The 17,400-nt window shown below is 51.5% G+C and overlaps 1 protein-coding gene across 1 annotated transcript in view; it reads left to right on the forward strand.

Annotated features, from left to right (window-relative positions):
* ASS1 (argininosuccinate synthase 1) overlaps positions 1 to 16,915 on the forward strand; it is a 65,415-nt gene extending 48,500 nt beyond the window's left edge. The window contains exons 13-16 of the mRNA XM_019540796.1: positions 1,621 to 1,752; positions 11,267 to 11,423; positions 15,130 to 15,195; positions 16,642 to 16,915. Coding sequence (XP_019396341.1) covers positions 1,621 to 1,752; positions 11,267 to 11,423; positions 15,130 to 15,195; positions 16,642 to 16,696 — 410 coding nt within the window. The 3' untranslated portion in view covers positions 16,697 to 16,915. The remainder of the gene's footprint in view (positions 1 to 1,620; positions 1,753 to 11,266; positions 11,424 to 15,129; positions 15,196 to 16,641) is intronic.
* The last annotated feature ends 485 nt before the right edge of the window (positions 16,916 to 17,400 follow it).

Genomic DNA, 17,400 nt, shown 5'->3' on the forward strand with positions numbered 1-17,400 from the left:
CACAGACAAAGGCACTTTCCATCGCTGAGTCATTTTGTGTTTCCATGGCCACTCTGCAAGGGTTCGGCCGGCCGTCGGTTCGTGCTGGATTTTCCAGCGGGTTGAACTTTTCCCTTGTTTTATGTACTTGAAAACAGCCCCGTGTGCGTGGGCTGGACCCACAAAACTGCTAGGCCTGCAAACTGCCCGCCTGACGTTAGGTGTTAGCACAAGTCGGTGTGTACGAAATCTCCAGGGGTGTTTGCTAGGAAGCGACTTTTGGGGGGTGTCTCCTTCTTTTGTGGTGTGACACAACAAAACACAACGTGTGAGCTCCCCCTGCTGGTTCTGCCGCGGGGATTTAACTAGTCGCCCTTAAACCCCGAGTTGCGTCGTTGCGACCCCAGATGCAGGCGGGTAAAAACAGTGCGTCCACAACACGGTGGATGTTTGCGTTTCCATGTTAGAAATTAGGGAGAAGAAGGTGGAAGAGGCAGGGGATGCTCTTTTTAGGTTTGCGCACAGGTTGAGGGCAGGATAGGCATGGGTTTTTGCAGCTAGACATGTTGTGTGTGCATGCAGACCCAGACACAGGCATGGGTGAACCAGGCGGCCGCCCGGAGCCCGAACAGAAAGGGGGCCCAAAATGGTAATTTTTCTTCCGTTGTCTGATTAGTATTATCATTATCACTGGTGAAGGGGGTCTCGATACTAAAAGTTTGTCAGGGCCGCCAGGAGCCTAGGTACAGTACTATGTGCATGCTGGGGCAGGTATTTTTTGGGGGGTGGTGTTTGTACATTTGGTGAGTGCCCTTGCTGCATTTGGTATGTCCGGAGAGCGTGTGCATATTCACGTGGACCTGCAGATCCCTGCAATGTCTTAACGTGGCAGCGGATCTACGTTTCATCACCAGGCAGCACATGCGCGCGTGATGCAGAGGGGAAGGAAGATGCTGGATGTCCCAGGCTCCAGCAGAAAATAAGTTGGTTTACAACCAGTCCAGAGAAGCAGGAACAAAGGACAGTCCTGGGTTTTCTGCCCCCCAGCTTGGGCCCACAGCAGTCAGTCATCACAATAATTAAACTTCTTGTGTGGAGGCTGTTTCCTAAGCTCTGCTGCAATGCCGGAGGCAGCAGAAAGGTCGGGGGGGAGGGGAGAGCTGGGGGGGTCGACAGCCCCAAGGAGGTGGCACTCCCGTCCCCCAGGTAGCCTTATTTCTGCACAGCTGAGGCGCGGTGCTCTCTCGCGCCGGTGGAGGGGAGAGGAGGGTATTTCAGGCCCCCGGCTCCCCGCGCCTGTGCCCCGCGTCGCTCGTTTAATTACAGGTTTTCAGCCGCAGACCGGTGGGCATGCATCGGTGGGGGAATCGGCTCCTCTACCCTGTCATTTAGCCTCTTCAGAGTGCCTCTTCAAAGAGGGGAATCTAGAAATTTTCTCCACAAGGTGCGGAGTGGACTGTCTCGGCCCCAGCATGAATATAATGACAGATGCATTTTACAGCAAGCTGGGACTGAATGGGCTCGACCATGGCTCTTTCTGTCAGCCAAGTCATTATTTTTTGTCATTTGCTGACAGTTTCGGGCTCACGCGTTTCTCTCTCTTTTTCTGTTTTTTTTCCCCCTGCCTGGAAAAATGGCTAGGTATCTACGAGACCCCAGCGGGGACGATCCTCTACCACGCTCATTTAGATATTGAGGCCTTTACCATGGACCGGGAGGTGCGGAAAATCAAGCAGGGGCTCGCCTTGAAATTCTCAGAGCTGGTGTACAACGGTACGTACCGTCATCCTTGTTCATCCCCTGCAAACTGAGGCTCCCCCTCCTCCCATCGCACCCCCAGAACGGCACAGGCCCCGTTGCTGCTAAAGGCAGCAAGTGCCACTTGCTTGTTTGGCTTCTTCAGCTTTACAAGAACTAGATACAGGCTGCAACATTCGGGGCTGGGCAGAGATGGGTAAAGCCTCTCCTGTCATCCAGCACATGCCAGAGCTGAATGGTTTACTCTGGCTCCGGTGCGGCAGCCTTGTCTTGATGCACCTGCAGAAGTGGAGGTTCTCCGGAGACGAGCCATTGCAAAGCTAGAGGGCCGTGCTCTGTCTTCCTTACGCTGTGGGAATCTAGAGCGACCCTGGATATCCTGTAGGGGGGCTGATATTGCAGAAATAATTGTGTTTCCTTTTGCACACAATATCTGTCGCTAGAGAATGCCACAACCATGTCAAAGAGGTGACTGAGTGCTCTCTGCATCCATGGAGAGGTACTGATTAGGAGCAAGCCTTCAAGCATCCGGGGAGCTCAGACTTGGCCCTGAACTCTGCCGCTCAGTCCATCCCTCACCCCCACCGCTGTGACACGCGGGCTCCATTACTGCTGCAGGAGGTCACCGGCAACATGCCGCAGCCGGGTTTTTGTAAAAGGGCTGGTCCACTCCACGAGGACCTGTGCCCCTGCTGGGTTGCCTAGTGGGGGGATCACATCTCATGCTTCAGGGCATATGCCCATCCCTTGAAGCAGTCAAGAAGGTAGTTGTTGGCCAAGTGCATTATGTGGGCTTTGAAGCATCAAGTGTGGGGCGCTACTGGAGACAGGATCCAGGCCTTTACAGACCAATGACCTTAATGCCACAAGCTGCTCCGTTGTAAAGTGTGACGTATTGGGGTGTGTTAGAAGGGGACATATCCGTGGCTTGCATTTCACATATTGGAAGTACAGCCACAGGATTTAAGCCTGAACTGAAAGTGGCATTAGGCCCAAACACCTCCATAGCCCAAGAGGCTTCGCACCCAGAGCTGAATTTTGCAGACCTGCTGCACAGACAGGTCTTATGGGGGAAGTGGTGCACATTACGATCTTGTCCGAGCCTTCCCTGGAGCCCTTGAGCATTGTGCTCCTACATTCGTTGTACTGAAGAAACGTGCTATGCGGTGTGTAGCCCACAATGGGGCACTGTGCATTTTTATGTTATCAAGGGTTTGGTTGGATGGAGCAACATAATGAAGCAGGAGACAAAGTTTGGTTTTTAAGGCAGCTCTGACCCGCTTGTTGTTAGGAGACTGCAGCAGCTGAGAGCTCAGCCTGCCAGTCACGTGGCCAGTCGGGCAGTTGAGTCGAGTCCATTACTGGGGTGCGAATGATCAGAAGACAGAAAAGGGTGGAGGACCTAATTGGCTCAATGCAGATGGTCCCTGGTTCATCTCTAGCCCAGGAGAGCAGTGATAGACACCTGCTGTTGTCTGATGCTCAGCCTCCTGAATGGGGAAAGTTTGATGAGTCTTGGTTTCAGCTCCAAGTTCCCACCATTGCCAACAGGGGCTGGAGCTAGGGAGACCCATGGGTAAATGGGACATGACTCTTCTACCTCAGGGAAGGTAGTTCCTGAGTGGTCCACCCCCGCTTTCCCCACCGCACTTGCTGGTACCCATGCTGTAGCCACTCCTTGCATAAATAGAGCCATTATTTAGAGTTAAATTGAGGAAACCAAGTTCATTTCTAGATCCTCTAAAAGCAACCGTGGCTTTTCCTCCCTGCGCTTGCAAAATCCACATTTTGTTTCTATGAGCTCACAACTGGACTATTTCATGACAGAGCATCTGTGTCCCTGCATATTGTACACTTGGGGTGTGTTGCATTAATGGAGAAACAAAAGTCTTCTGGAAGGGATGAGATTCCTCCCGCCCATGACAGTAATGTGGTTTTGACTTTTACTTGTCCCCTGACTTCATTCCGGTCACATTTATTGGTTTTCTCCACAATAACCAAAGCTGGAAATATAGTTTTTAGACCAGAGGTTGAGATCTTATGAAATAACAAGACTTCGGGAGCTGGGGCTTTAAGGAAACACTGGGTGCGTCTACACGTGATATTAGTGCAACATAAACTCCAGTGCTGATTGCACCAGAGCTTACTGCTCCTGGGCACTGTGTTTGAATGTGCACCGGGGAGTTGAGCTAGGCTGGAGCAGCCTCAGCTGGCAGGGGCCCGGCGGGTCAGCTTGCCAGCCTGGGGCTGCCCCGACTCGGCTCAGCGTGCTGCAGAGGGGAAAGCTGGGACACGAGGGTGCTCCAGTGTGGGGCTAGCCGGCAGTCCACACTAGGCTAACCCACACTGAAGCACCCTTGTGTCCCAGGCAGCCCCGTCAGGGTCTACACGTGCGTTGTGGTGCACTAAATAATGCTACTGTAGGATAGTACTTGTGTTGACAAGTACTATCCTAGGGCAGCGTTTATTAGTTTACTGTGGTCTATAGGGCCTCACGTGTAGACGCTGAGACTTTACTACAGAGCTAATTAGTCAACTGCAGTAAACGTCTTGTGTAGACCCTCCCGTCAGCTCTCACAAGAGGAAGCAGTGCTAATTTCTCCCCATCCAAAGACAGATGCCCAAGCCGTCCTGTGCTCTTGGCTTCTTCCTCAGCAATTCCTCCCCAGCCTTGAGTCAACTCCCTCCGACAGCTCAGTCTCTGTCTGTTCCTCCATTCGGTGCTGGAGCTTATGTGCTGTTTAAGTCCTGTTTTGATGGCTTTAGGGATGTCTTTGTCTTGTGCTTCTGGCCTTCTCCAGAGGTGGGTTTTGGCCACAGCGAGGATTTTTTCCTTGTGAGGTCCATCACTGGCCTCCTTTGTGCAGACCAAAAAGAGTATTATGCCAAATCCAGCTCCTGTCTTTCCCCACCCCCATTGCTTTAATTCTTTTTCTGATGCAGCACCTGCCTCTGATTATTTTTATTTCGTTGTATTATTCTGTATTAACATATATTTAAAAAAAAGTGTAACTTTTTTATTTCTAAATGACCTTGCTATTGGTAAGCAGCAGGATTATTGTTTCTTGGGGGTAATGGTCATCTTATTTTCCTGGTGAGCAAAAGTGAGTTCTGTGCACCTTGCCTGAAATGCTCCCAGGCAGAGCATTAAACTCGCATCGTCCTCGCCCTTGTCCGCGTGGAAGCCATGGGTTTTTCTGCGGAAATCAGTCTCCTTTCAGTGAATCGACAGCGAGGCTTTCTCAAAGCCAGATGTTAGAAAATTGAAACTGATAATTACCTTTTTAGCGAGTAACCTTTCCACAAGATAGTCGTCCAGCTGCTTCATCTGGAGGCAGCAACCAGTTCCAGCATGGAGAGCTTTTGACAGAACCGCTGGTGGGTTTGTTAGTACTACTCCAGACATGCTGGCTTCAGCCTGGCAGGGGTCTAGCTATGGCTTCTCTAACTACAGAGCGGTGGAGTCAAATCCTTAGCTGGTGCAAATCAGCATGGCTCTGTTAATCTTGCACCAGGTCAGGATCTGTTCCAGCTCTTTCTCTGAGACCATGGCTAGCCAAACTTTGCTTTAAGTCAGTAGTAATGCCCTAGGCTTATATACTGACCTTAGTAGTAATGCCCTATGCCAAGGGGGTCAGAGCAGTAGAAGTCAAGGCACGATTCTGCTGAGGATTAATTGTGTGTATATATAGATTCATATATTGTAAGGGGCTGGAAGGGACCTCGCAAGATCATCATGCAAATAAAGTTATGGAGACTCCTTCTTGAGAGGCGAGGGGAACAAGATAGGGAAGATTTTAGACTGGCAGCACTGCTGAGGGCAGAGTTAAGGCTGCCTTGCGTGTTGTAGTGTTTTTCGTGTGCTGTTGTATGAATTGGCTAAAGGTTTTTGTGGTTGTTGTGTAGTAGCCGTTGCATTGTGTGTCCAGGATCCAGCTGTTGATTTCCTACATAGCGGGCGGGAGGGCGGGCCTGACTGTTGTGAACAGGAGGTTTTCTGTGGAGCCAAGGATAGCCTGCCTTGATAAAAGAGAGCTGCTGCTAGCATCCTCTTCTGCAGTGTGGTCACGAGCTGGAGACCCCATTTTTGGTTCAGCCAGGACCCCAGCCAGGAAAGAATCATAATGGCTGAGACTCGTCAGACGGAGCATGAATACAATAAATAATTCAGCTCGAGTCTAGCCTGAAATAAAGGACATGAAGAGCAATTTTATCCTATTGCTAGTGTGAGGTTACCACCCACCCGAGGGGGCCTGCTGGAGACCTGGCTTTCATGCTCTCGTCTTTCTTTAACACCTAATTATTGTAACTAGTCTCTGAATTTAAGAGAATTAGTGTTTATCTTTTTTTTCCCTCCCCCCCCCAAACCTCTCTGCCCCGATTGATCCCATTGTGGGAAGGCGACTTTGAAACAGACTTCTGTAGCTTTCTGCTCCCCTCACCCTGCCAGGTACGACCAGGTGTTTAAATGCCATTGTCTCCCACAGACCTTGTTTGCTCCATCAGATTGAAATGATTAGGGCTGGATTGCAGTTACAAAGTGGGAAGGCTATTAAGCCGGATCACTTCAAGTGGGGAATTTGTTTGCAGTGGGGGGTGAAGAGGGAGGGAGTGGGGAGAGCGCCTCACACCTGGAGATGTCAGATCCAGTATTTAAGTAGCTGGTTATTATTTTAATGTGTCTTGGATTTAATTTTTTTTCCATTACAGGGAAAGAAAAAAAAATCCCAAATCATTCTTAAATCACAAAAGCTTTAACTTTAGTTGTTGTTTAAAGGAGAAAGTTTATTTCCTTTGAGCTGGGATCCTAGCCTGATGGCGATTGTGCCACTGGGCTTATGTGCACTGCTGCCTTTCCATAAAGGATCCCAAAGCATTTTAGCAATACAGCGAACTGATGCATGAGCATTGGGCCTGGGCTTGAAGGGTGCAGCTGGTTATAATGGCTTGCTTTCATGTTGTAACACCGTGTAAGACGGGGAGTGAAGAACTACCCTACATGTGATGGGAACAGCAAGGGGAAGTCAAGAAGGGCAAATGTGACCACTGAGGTCAGGAAGAATTTGGCCTCCATTCCAAGATTTGCACTCTGATGGGATTAAGGCATCCTCAACACGAAACAGTGCTGAGGACTTTGTTTTTACGTATCTCATCAAAGATGGCTGGGAGGTTGGAGTAGATGACCTCCCGAGGTCCCTTCCAGCCATACTTTTCTGTGATTCTGTGGTGTCTCTGGAAGCACAGGATACTGAGTATTGGCCCAGGATCAACCCAGATGAGAGAGAGTCACGTAGGGAACGACAGATCTCAACTGCTGTGGCACTCGGGTCTTCCATCATTGACTCCATCCAACCCAAGTGCTGGCCTGGCTCAGTCCTGCTCAGCTCATGAAGTGCCACTGTCCTGTCTCCTGCCCTTTTTATGACATGCTAGATATGCAGGCAAAAATATCCTCATCCAAGACAACTCCGCGAGTGCTCAAAACCTACCTTTAGATCGTTTGCTACCTGCCATAATGCTTTAATACCAGAAGAAGAGTCAGCGTGGTATCTGCAGTCATGCTGCTAACTCACTGAGCAGCCGGGTGGGATCACGGGGCTACAGCAACGTTGCAAAATCAGAGTATGGACAAGCAGAACATGTGTGGTGTTTCAGGCCCTCAAAAGAACAAGGGTCCGGAGGACGCAGAACGATGTGCTGCATGTCGGCCTGCATCACATCAAAATTACCCCCAGATGGAACAGGAACAGCTTGGAAGTGCTTCAGTGTGAAGTGTGCCATGGTACATTTATACCCTCATTTATACCCTCCAGCAGAGCATGAGGGGGTTGGTTGTGCATCAGTATTTGGAGCTCCTACTCCTGGGCATCTGAAGACACCGTGTGCCCTGAGAGAGCAGGCAAGAGAAACGGAGCAACCGCACGAGAGTGTGTGTGTCCCCACTGAAGGATACCTAGAGGGGAGGCATTACAGTTAGCTTGTCTTGGCCACCAAGCACTCCATCCCTGCAACGACCGACCGAGTCAGGCCAGAAGAACATGCCTGGCCTCCCAGCCCTCTCCTGCCTTCAGTTCATGGTGCAAGCCTGCAAAACACCAGTTGAGGAGATGCAAATCAGCTTGGTGGCCATGGAGGCACATCCTGGACTGGGGCACCTTCTACCCCACGCAAGGTGTTTGGAGCTTGTGGAGCGGCCTCTTCCCTAGCTGCATTGATCCAACCTGACTTTGCAGCCAACAAGGAAAGAAAAATACCCTTTGTGTTCCCTTAATGGCTCCCAGCCCCAAGTCCCCAAAGTCCAGCTGGGAAAGGAAAGCTGAGAGGGCACCTGTGTGTGAGCAGAGAGAGGCAGAGATTAGAGAGATAAAACTTCTGGATCACTGAAGACACATAAATAGAATCCCTTTCTTTCTCCCCCTATCTCTTTCTCTATCTCCCTGTCTTTTTTCTAGGTCTCAGGGGGCTTAATGGGCTAATTACTATACTTAGTGACAGGACAGTGCACAGGAATGGCAGGCAGGCAGGACCCGGGGCCCCACCAGCACTTGTGCTTTCCCCATCAGCAAGCGCTTGGCATTGCAGTCGGTTGAGGCCTGACTGTCAGGATGGGTGCTCTTGCCAGTCAAGAAGACCCAGGACCCATTTGCTAGTCAGCTGGGCAGGCACTTGGCGCCCAGCAGCTGAACATGGAGATGCACGCATCTGCTCTTCCCCCAGCGAGAGCTGGACTGTAGAGTTGCAGGCTGTCAGGGCGCTCTCTTTCCCTGACCTGCAGCCGCAGTCCTTTTCCCTGTTTGGTTCCCATGCAAAGCCCTCAGACTGCACTGCATGTAGTCCCATGCAGCTGTACTCTACCCACCCCAGCCACGTCCTGGGCACCCCTCTCCGGCCATGCGGTGCTGCTCTCTGCCATGCAAGGAGCCCTTCTCTCTTCGCATAGGCTACCCCATCTTGTCCCTGAGAAGCTGACTGGCAGGGTACTAGAAGAAACTGGGTGGTGGTTTTTCTCCCAGATTGGTTGTTCGTTTGCAGATACTGCTCTGCCAGTCACCAAGTCAGATCACAAGACATCCAAACATCACAGCTTGGGTGACATAGGCTTAAACACCTGCCACTGAAGCTGCAGCCTTGGCAAGGAGACTCTCCGATAAAGAGTTCAGCTTTCTTTAGCAAGCTGAGAACAGATGCACTCATCAGAGTCTGGCCACCTTGGGATTTTGTTCTGAAGGCTCCCACGACGCATCCCTGGTACCCCCAGCCCTGCTCCTGATTCCTGATGGGCGTATCTTCCACCAAGGAGCTGCAGATATTTCCTGTCCCTGCTCTGTGAACTGGGATCCAGGCTCAGGGACATGGTGACCCCCCTGCCGTCTGTCTGGGTAAGGGTGTATGTGACTTCCTTCCAGGCTCCGGTACTAACTCAGACAGCTTTCCCTGTTTCCTCTCTTCCGCTCTGAGGCCAAATGCCTCCTTTGCCCTCCCTGCTGAGGGCAGCTCGAGTGAATCCAAAATCCAACCTACAAGGAGTTGCTGTGGGAATCGTGCCTGGCAGGAAAGGTGTTTGCCCTGCCTGTCCTTTCTAGGCAGCCAGTTCAAGGCCAGTCCTAGCCCCTTGCAACCAAAAGATGCCCTCGAGTTACCGGCTTGTGAGTAATGACATTGATGGTTCCAAGTGGATTCACGTCCAAAACCCAACGCACTTGCTGGCAGCCCCAGCAGAGAGGCCAAACGCTAAATGAATCTCCTCTTTAGCCCAGCAGCCTCCTGACAGCTCAGGACTGAAGCATGCTGCCAGGGCAGGGTGGGGAAACTCATGCAGGCTCTGTCTGTATGAGAGTTAAACACAGGGCGCCTGGGCATCAACCCAGCACCTTCCCTGGCACTGACAGGCATGCACGTGAGAGATGCTCCGGGATGAGCTTGTTCAATTTCTTCACGCTAAATCTGCCAACGGGAGTGCCTGAAACTTCCCTGACAGCTTTCAGGGGACTCGGGAATACAATCCGTGTCCCAGGTCCCTCCCGGGGGATGGGGCTAGGATGCCGGTGACAATCGGGGCTCAGACAGACAGATGTGCCTGTAAGGCCCCTCGGCAGCCCGCAGAGGGGGGAAAGCAGAGACGCGTCTGTCCCGCGGAGTGACAGCCGCAGCGTTACTCTAGAAAGGGCTGGGGAAGGTGAGCCTACCTGCGGCAGCCCGGGACATATGGGCCCTGATTCTCTCGCCTGATAATGCCCCCGAGGTCAGCCCCCCCCCGGCCTGTGTTATCTTACTGGAGCGGTCTGGTCCAAGGGGTCCTCACCGGGGCTTGAAGAAAGAAAGCAATGGGCCGAGGCCCGGCTTTGAAGCTTCCTCTCCTCCCGCTCAGCGGTTTCTGTTTTGGTGCACGGTGGCTATCAGTGGGGGTATAAGGAGCTTGTCGTGGGGTCCTGGGGGTGGGGGAGTGCTGTGGCTCCTGCCTGTGAGCAGAGGAGCTCTGTCCAGTCCCTGGGATTAACCCTTGCTCCCAATGCCCGAGACACCCAGGGCTCCTTTCCTTCCCTCATCCCCTTCAGAGAACTCAGGTGCTGTCACCAGTGCTGCCCCAAAAGACCCCTCTGTCCCGATGCCTGCCCCACACCCCTCCCACTGGCCTGTTCCCAATACATCTCGAACTCCAGCCATAGCTTAAAAGCACCTCTGCCTTCCTGTCCCGCTCCTCTAGGTCAGGTTCACCACAAAGCAGTTACGGTCTCCCAGAAGAGTCACACGTCTGTGCTGGGAGGACCTGCCCCCCGCCCCCCCGGCTCCTTTTGAGGGCTTGTTTGGGATTTTCTATTTAGTATTAGTGATTTGCCCTCTTCTAACCTCTTCCCTGCTAAGGATCCTGAGGAAGTTTAAAAGCACAAGTGGGTGAAACCTCTCAACCTGATGGCCCAAAGTCTGCCTGAACCTAGATGGCCTCTTGCACTCACGGGGTTGAGGCATATCAGTGGGAGACAATGAGCACAATAAAGCAATGTGGTTAGCACTGCATCCTATTGCCTCTGACTCCCCGGCCCGGAGGGCTGAGTCCCTTCCCCCTTTTTTACCTGGGTCGGCTTAGGGTGGCCGTTGAGGATGAGTCTAGAGCGAGGCTCCAACTTGTGCCTCTTGATCTGTAGCAAGAAGCGATGCCTGGTCCACCCCGTCCCCATCCACTCTGCAGGGAGGCGATCTTTAGTCTCATCTCAACCCAGAGCTCAAGAGGGGTGATGCGACTCGCTCAGGCTTGCACAGCAAGCCCCAATACCTCTGGCAATAGACCCCAGGAGTTCAATTGCCCAGGTCTAGCTCCTAGACCAGGTTCCCTCCACCAAAACCCTCTAACGATCGGCAACAGCCAGAGCTCCTCTGGTGTTTGCCATATTGGAGCATCACGTAGATTAGCGTCTAGGTCATCTTAGCATTCCTGGTCAGGTTAATTTACCATGATTTCCTTTATCCGCATCCAAGAAGAAAAAGAAGTGCCGACTGCAAAACCGAGCCTGTTTCTCTCTTCTTGCTGCAGGTTTCTGGTACAGCCCGGAGTGCGAATTCATCCGCCACTGCATCAACAAGTCCCAGGAGCTGGTGGAAGGGAAAGTGTGTGTGTCTGTCTTCAAGGGCCAGGTCTACATCTTGGGCAGAGAGTCACCTCAGTCCCTGTACAATGAGGAGCTGGTGAGGTAAGCTGGAGGTGACAATATACCAGTATCTTGCGGGGGTGATGGTCAATGCTGTTAGGACAGGGCATCTTTGGCTCTTGGTGACTCTCCCCGGGTTCCCTGGAGAAGACTTGCACTTTGCCTTCTCCATGACTTGGGAATGGGCATGACCAATGCACTCCCAAACTCCTGAAAGCTTGGCAGAGCCCCAGACAGGCAGAGATGTTGAAGAGAGCCCCTCTGTCCTGCATTTCCCCTGGGCCCATCCTCTGCCTTATGGAAGGCGAAGCCCATACGCCGGTCTGGCCACAAGCAAATCCCCATCGCTGGAGGTGTTCAAGCAGAGGCGGTACAGGCATGGTACAAGCGGAGGTGGTACAGGGATGTACAGAGGCGGTGCTGGTGTTGGTTAGGTATGATCTTGGTGTAGCTGTGCCTATGCTCTACTATGGATATTTCCCAAGCTTCTGGGCTTTTCTGCTTGCCACATTGGGCTGGAAGGATTTTTTTTCCTCTCCTGCTGTTACACCTGTCAGGAAGGCTGGTTTTTGCCTCCCAGTGAAGCGCTGGGTGTTGGCTGCAGCGAAGGCTAGGGATTTTGACTGAGATGTGTCAATGCTCCTGCTGGAATTTAAATGTGGAGGCTCCTGGCTAGATGGTCTTGCACCCGTGTTTAGGGTTACACCACACCTCGCTTTGGGATCAGGAAGGGATTTTCCCCCTTGGCCAGATTCATATGGACTTATGAGGGTTTTTGCTTTCCTCTAGAGGGGTTGTGGTCCCTTCCTGGGATCTCTTGAGCATATTTTAACAGCCCTCACAGCAGCCAGGCATTAGCTACCACTGTCCTCTGGCTTTACCTGTGGCAGGGTAGGGTGTTATATCCTGTGGTTGTGTCACGGTTGACTGTGTAGTTTTACTAATGGGTTAGACGGTGGACTTGTATTGAGTGGTTTGGATAAGGATGATCCTGCCTCTGGTGGCAGGTTGGACTAGATGATCTCCCACGATGGTCCCTTGCAGCTTGATTTCTCTAGGGTACTTTGATCGGTGAAACCAGGTGGTCCAGCCTCCCCCGTGCTCTGTGGGCAAGCTCATGCCCAGCGCTTGCCACCCAGGCTGCTACCCAGGGCTGGGCAGGGGGAGTCCAGGCTGCATGGTGTGTGATGTGGGGGTGTGAGACAGCATCACGGATGTGAACCAAGGGTGCTTTGGTGTGGGGCACACCACATCAGGGTGCTCCCTTGGGGGCATGGCTCATCTGACTGGCGCGTGCAGCTGCGAGGGGTCTGCCTTTAACTCCATCACAAGCATTTCCTCTGAGCTGAGTCTAAAATGAGAGCACAAGTCTTGTTCTGCAGTCAATATTTTTTTTTTACACTTTTCCTTTTCTTCATGTTGCTGTTTCTCTCTCTCTCTCTCTCTCTCTCTCTCCCTCTCTTTCTCCCCCGCTCTCCCCCCAGCCCTTTTCAATCTCTCTAAACACTTTATAAGCCATAAGTACACCCGAATCAGTTTAGATCAGTCGGAGTAAATGTCAAATTATCTTCTCTCTTTCTCTTCTCTGGCTCTTTTCCTTCCCTCCCTCTCAAAATCAACAGCTCCTAATAATCCGTCCCAACCCTTCATTATGCCTCGCGTTCTCACTCGGAGAGATTAAATGAATAAAGTAAAAAAAAAAAAAAAAAGAGGGAAGAAAAAAAAAGAGGATGGAGGGGGGTGGGACTGAGAAAAAGAGAGAGGGAGAGAAAAGCAGGGGCACTTATTCTCACTGCGTCGCCAACCATTTTCCTTTTCTTTTTGATTTCTACATCGCTGGTTTGAAAGCCTTTGAGTGACGGCGTCACAGGAACCCGAGAGAAAGCTGTGAGAGGTAGAGCCGCGTGGAAATGCCTCTGCACAGTAGGTAGAAAGTAACGTAATTATAGAGCAGGTCAGAACCACTCGAATGAGCAAAAATAAAAGCTCAGAGGTTTTTCTGTAGCCCGTCAGGGGAGGTAAAATCATTGTAAACTCTTTTTTTTTTTTTTTTTTTTAAGGTTTGCAGTTTCTGGGAAATGAGCCGTGGCTGGGGGTTTTTGGGGGTTGGTTTTTTTTTTGGATGGCAAGGAGCTGGCTTGCTTGGGATGTGCTTTCCTGATGGCTGGGTTTCGGGGGCTGTTGCTGGGGGCCGGCGTGGTTTTCTCTGCAATGTTGCAGGATGAAATGGGAAGGAGACGTGAAGCAGGGCTGGCTCTATGGCAGCTATAAGCTGTTGCAGTGCTGGCATGGCCATCGGGCTCACTTTCTCCCTGGCATAAATTGGAGTCGTCATAGGGAGCTGCACCTGTTTACACCAACCAGGCGCAAATGCATCTGGGCCTGATGTTGTTTGGCTCTTTCCCCAGCCCTCCCTTGGGCAGCTCTCAAGTGGGGACTAACAGGCGTTTGGCCTGTATGTGAGCCAGGGTCCTTTGGCAATGCTGGCACTGTCACCGTAGTGTACAGTGGCACCAGCAGCCCCACCGCTGGGGGCTAGTGCAGATGGGGGTTGAATGCCTTTACTGCCATGGGATCAAACACAGCTCAGGTCCAGAGGATCCCCTAAGCCTGGTCTGCGTTTGGCGCATCTATTGGTGCTAGTGCCGGAGTGGGCGATGATGTCCCAGTGATTCCTGCTTGGGACAAGGCCAGAGTGTGGGACAGATCTCAGTCTTTGCATGCAGCTCTGGTCCTGGGTGTCTCACGGGGTGGGCAGAAGATGCTCTTATAAGGTTGTCTCCTAAGCAGGAGAGGAAAGACGGTGCTCTGTGTTGGATGAAGAGGCTGGAGCTTCTCGTCCCTTCAGGCTGAAGAGGCTGCTTGGGGGTGGAGGGACTTGGCCAGAGAGGGTTTGGCTTCTGCTAGGGGAAAAAGGAAGCAGGTCCCAGTGGGGGAGAAGCAGACTGGAAGACAGGGAGAGATTTGCCCCAGCCCCATGTGTATCATGCGAGTCCCACTCCATCCTTCACACTGGGTTCCCATGGGACATTCATCCACTGTATGTGTGCACAACATATATCCGTTACGTGGTTCAGGTGCGCGCGGCCCTCTGGCATTTCTGCTCCATAGCAGGGTCTTGTATTCAATGTGGGACTGGGACTCTGGGGGTACTACCCTTGGCCGTGCTGCCGAATGTGCTGCGTGGGCGTGGGCAGGTCACTGCCTTTCAGGAACTGCTGCAGAAGTGCCGGTGCACTGGCGCCGTAGCACTGTAGAGAGGCTGGTAGACCTGGAACTGGAAAATGAGATTTTTCTGTGGCAAGAAGGCCCTCTCCGGCCATGCCAGAGAAGTGCGTGCCAAAATCAGGTGCAGTGCATCTTTCTTCTGAGTGGGAGGAGCTGCCTGGTGGAAACCATGCCCCATCCAGGCTGCAGCAGGCATGAAGATGACTGCTGTACTGCAGGGTGAGCGCGGGCTGTGTTGTCTACTGCATCCCATGCAGCACCATCGTGCGCTGAGAGCGCTGCCATTGCCATGGATAACAGCATGCTGGGATGGGCCCGGTGAAGGCATTTGAATGGCAAGGACAGAGGGGCTGGGGTGCCAGAGGAGGGGAAGGAGAGGCCAGCAGTTTCAGCCTAGGACTTGAAACACCCAGGCTGAGTTCAGTGCCCTGCTCTGCTACAGACTCTCAGATATCCCCGGGAGAACCCACATGGTTAACTGCCTATTTCTCCTCTTCTCTCCCTGCGCTGCCCTTTGCAGTATGAATGTCCAAGGAGATTATGAGCCTGCCGATGCCACTGGATTCATCAACATCAACTCCCTGAGGTTTGTGTAGCATGAAAACCCTGGCACCAATGTCCCACCCCATCTTTTGGGATGCCCTGCCCAACACACAGCTTCTGGCTTCCCACTTGCCATCCTCACCACAGTGACTCGCACCCTGCCTGGCCCTGCAATCATTTTGATGCAGATGCAGCATCACCCGTGTGGTCCCACAAAGCCCCTGCTCATGTAGCTGCAGAGCCCTGCTCGCACTTATCCTTTGGCTCCTGCCTGGTTGTTGCCCAAGCACGGCTGCTTTCCATTTTACAGGAGGTGCCCTCTGGCATGCCCTGATGTTGGCCAGGAGGCCTTGCCTCAGGTGGGATCAGAGTCACTGAGCCCCTCCTGTAGGCAGGCTTCGCCCTGGTGCTAGCCATGTTTTCATCCATGCTAGCTAAATGTGGTGGCTTCCGCTTGTTGTTGGGGTTAGAGCCCAATTAGGAGCTCAAAACACACGAAAAACCCATTACACAGTTCACACCATGCACCCATCTCTATACCTGTACCCCTACCCACTGCCCTTCTCAGAGGGTCTACTGAAAAAGTCTGTGCCAGACCCCTCTCCATATATGTGTGTGTGTGTGTATATATATGTGTGTGTGTGTGTGTGTGTATGTTATATCTATGTGTATCTGTGTGTATATATATATCTATAAAATATATCTATATATAGAATATATATATATGTAAATAAATGTTTTTGGAAAAAAAAGTTAGATCCCAATTAGCACAGTTCTTACGAGGCTTGGCTTGCCCTTGTTTGTGTTGGGAGGTCAGAGTTGCTGCAGCCGTACAGCGAGGCTGAGAGGCCTCATCCTGAAGGCGGCTCAGGCCTTGCAGACCATAGTGCCCACCTCTAGCAGGGACTGAGACTCCTCAAATGGGGCATCTCTCCAAGCGCCCCATCTAGCGCTGAGTTAGACAAGAGATGGGGACTGGCTCCCTGGTGAGCCTGGCTGCCTTGCCCTGGCACAGGTGACCCTAGCCAACTAATGCCCCTTCAGCGGGTGCTTGAGTCCCTCCATCCCACCTGAGCCGCAGGTTCAACCCAAGCCTTTGGAAATGAGAACAAGCCTGTCGGGTACAGAAGCCTTGGCTAATTGCAGCCTCCTAAAGAACAGCCATTCTCTTTATTTTCCTTATCTCCCAGGCCCCCAAACTCCCCCCTAAATGCCATGAAATATGCTATATTTACATAATGGGCTCTTAATTTTTCCATTGCCAGTTAACTGCTTTGTTCTCTGCCACATTATGTGAGGTCCCCGCCCCCACCCCAAGGTAAATTAATTACACTATCGGGTGTGGGGAGGAAGAATTAAACCGTATAGGCCTTAACAAATGCTTGCCCCTGCTGCCCTCTCATTCCGCCTGAATTAATTGACTCGAAATGTGTGTTATCACTGTTAATTTACAATTAATTTTTTTTTTTTTTTCAAATCTGGCTTACAGGCTAAAGGAATATCATCGTCTCCAGAGCAAGGTCGCCACGAAGCAGAATGAATAGCAATCAATAGGCTCTTATTCCCCTTTCTAATTTGTCTAAGCGCGAGCACTAATTGCGGTAGTAATTTGTAATTGTAACTCGCCTTCCAGAATTGATGTTGAGGTGATGGCTTTGTTATGGGCTTCCGTGGCAAGCAAAACAGAATCAAATAATAATAAAAAAATGTGGTAAGCTCCCCCCCGAGAGAAGCGGGAATGGGAATTAAAACAGCGAACACGGGTTTTTTTGTTTCTTTATTCTGAGGAGTGGTTCATTATGCTGCCGCTGTTTGTCCCTCACGTGCTTAGTTGGCCAAACTCTTCCCTGGGCTGGGCTTTGTGATCTCAGCAGTGGATTTAAGTGCCTATGAAGGCCACACATTTTTGTCCCAGTGCATACCTTTGTATTGGAAAGGGGAGCAGGAAACCTAACTGAACCGGTCACCTACCTGTTTCTTCCTCTGCTAAGGACTAAGTGGCCATGGAGGAGAAGATAGGTGGCTGAGGAAAGAAAAAGACTGTCTTCACAATGCATTTTGGGTTTTTTTTAAGTTGTTAAGAGGATTTTATCGTTCTTTTCCTATGCTCGTTTGAGAGCGGAGGGATCAGACTGAAAAGGATTTGTTTAAAAAGGAGAGGGAGGAAAAAGGTGTTACCAGTTCAGAGAGCAAACTGAACAATTTTGTTCCACATTTAAGTTCCAATTTGAAGGGGGGGGGGTGTTTA

Source organism: Crocodylus porosus, unplaced genomic scaffold (assembly GCF_001723895.1).
Source record: "Crocodylus porosus isolate Cpor-Errol unplaced genomic scaffold, CroPor_comp1, whole genome shotgun sequence".
Classification (NCBI taxonomy): domain Eukaryota; kingdom Metazoa; phylum Chordata; order Crocodylia; family Crocodylidae; genus Crocodylus; species Crocodylus porosus.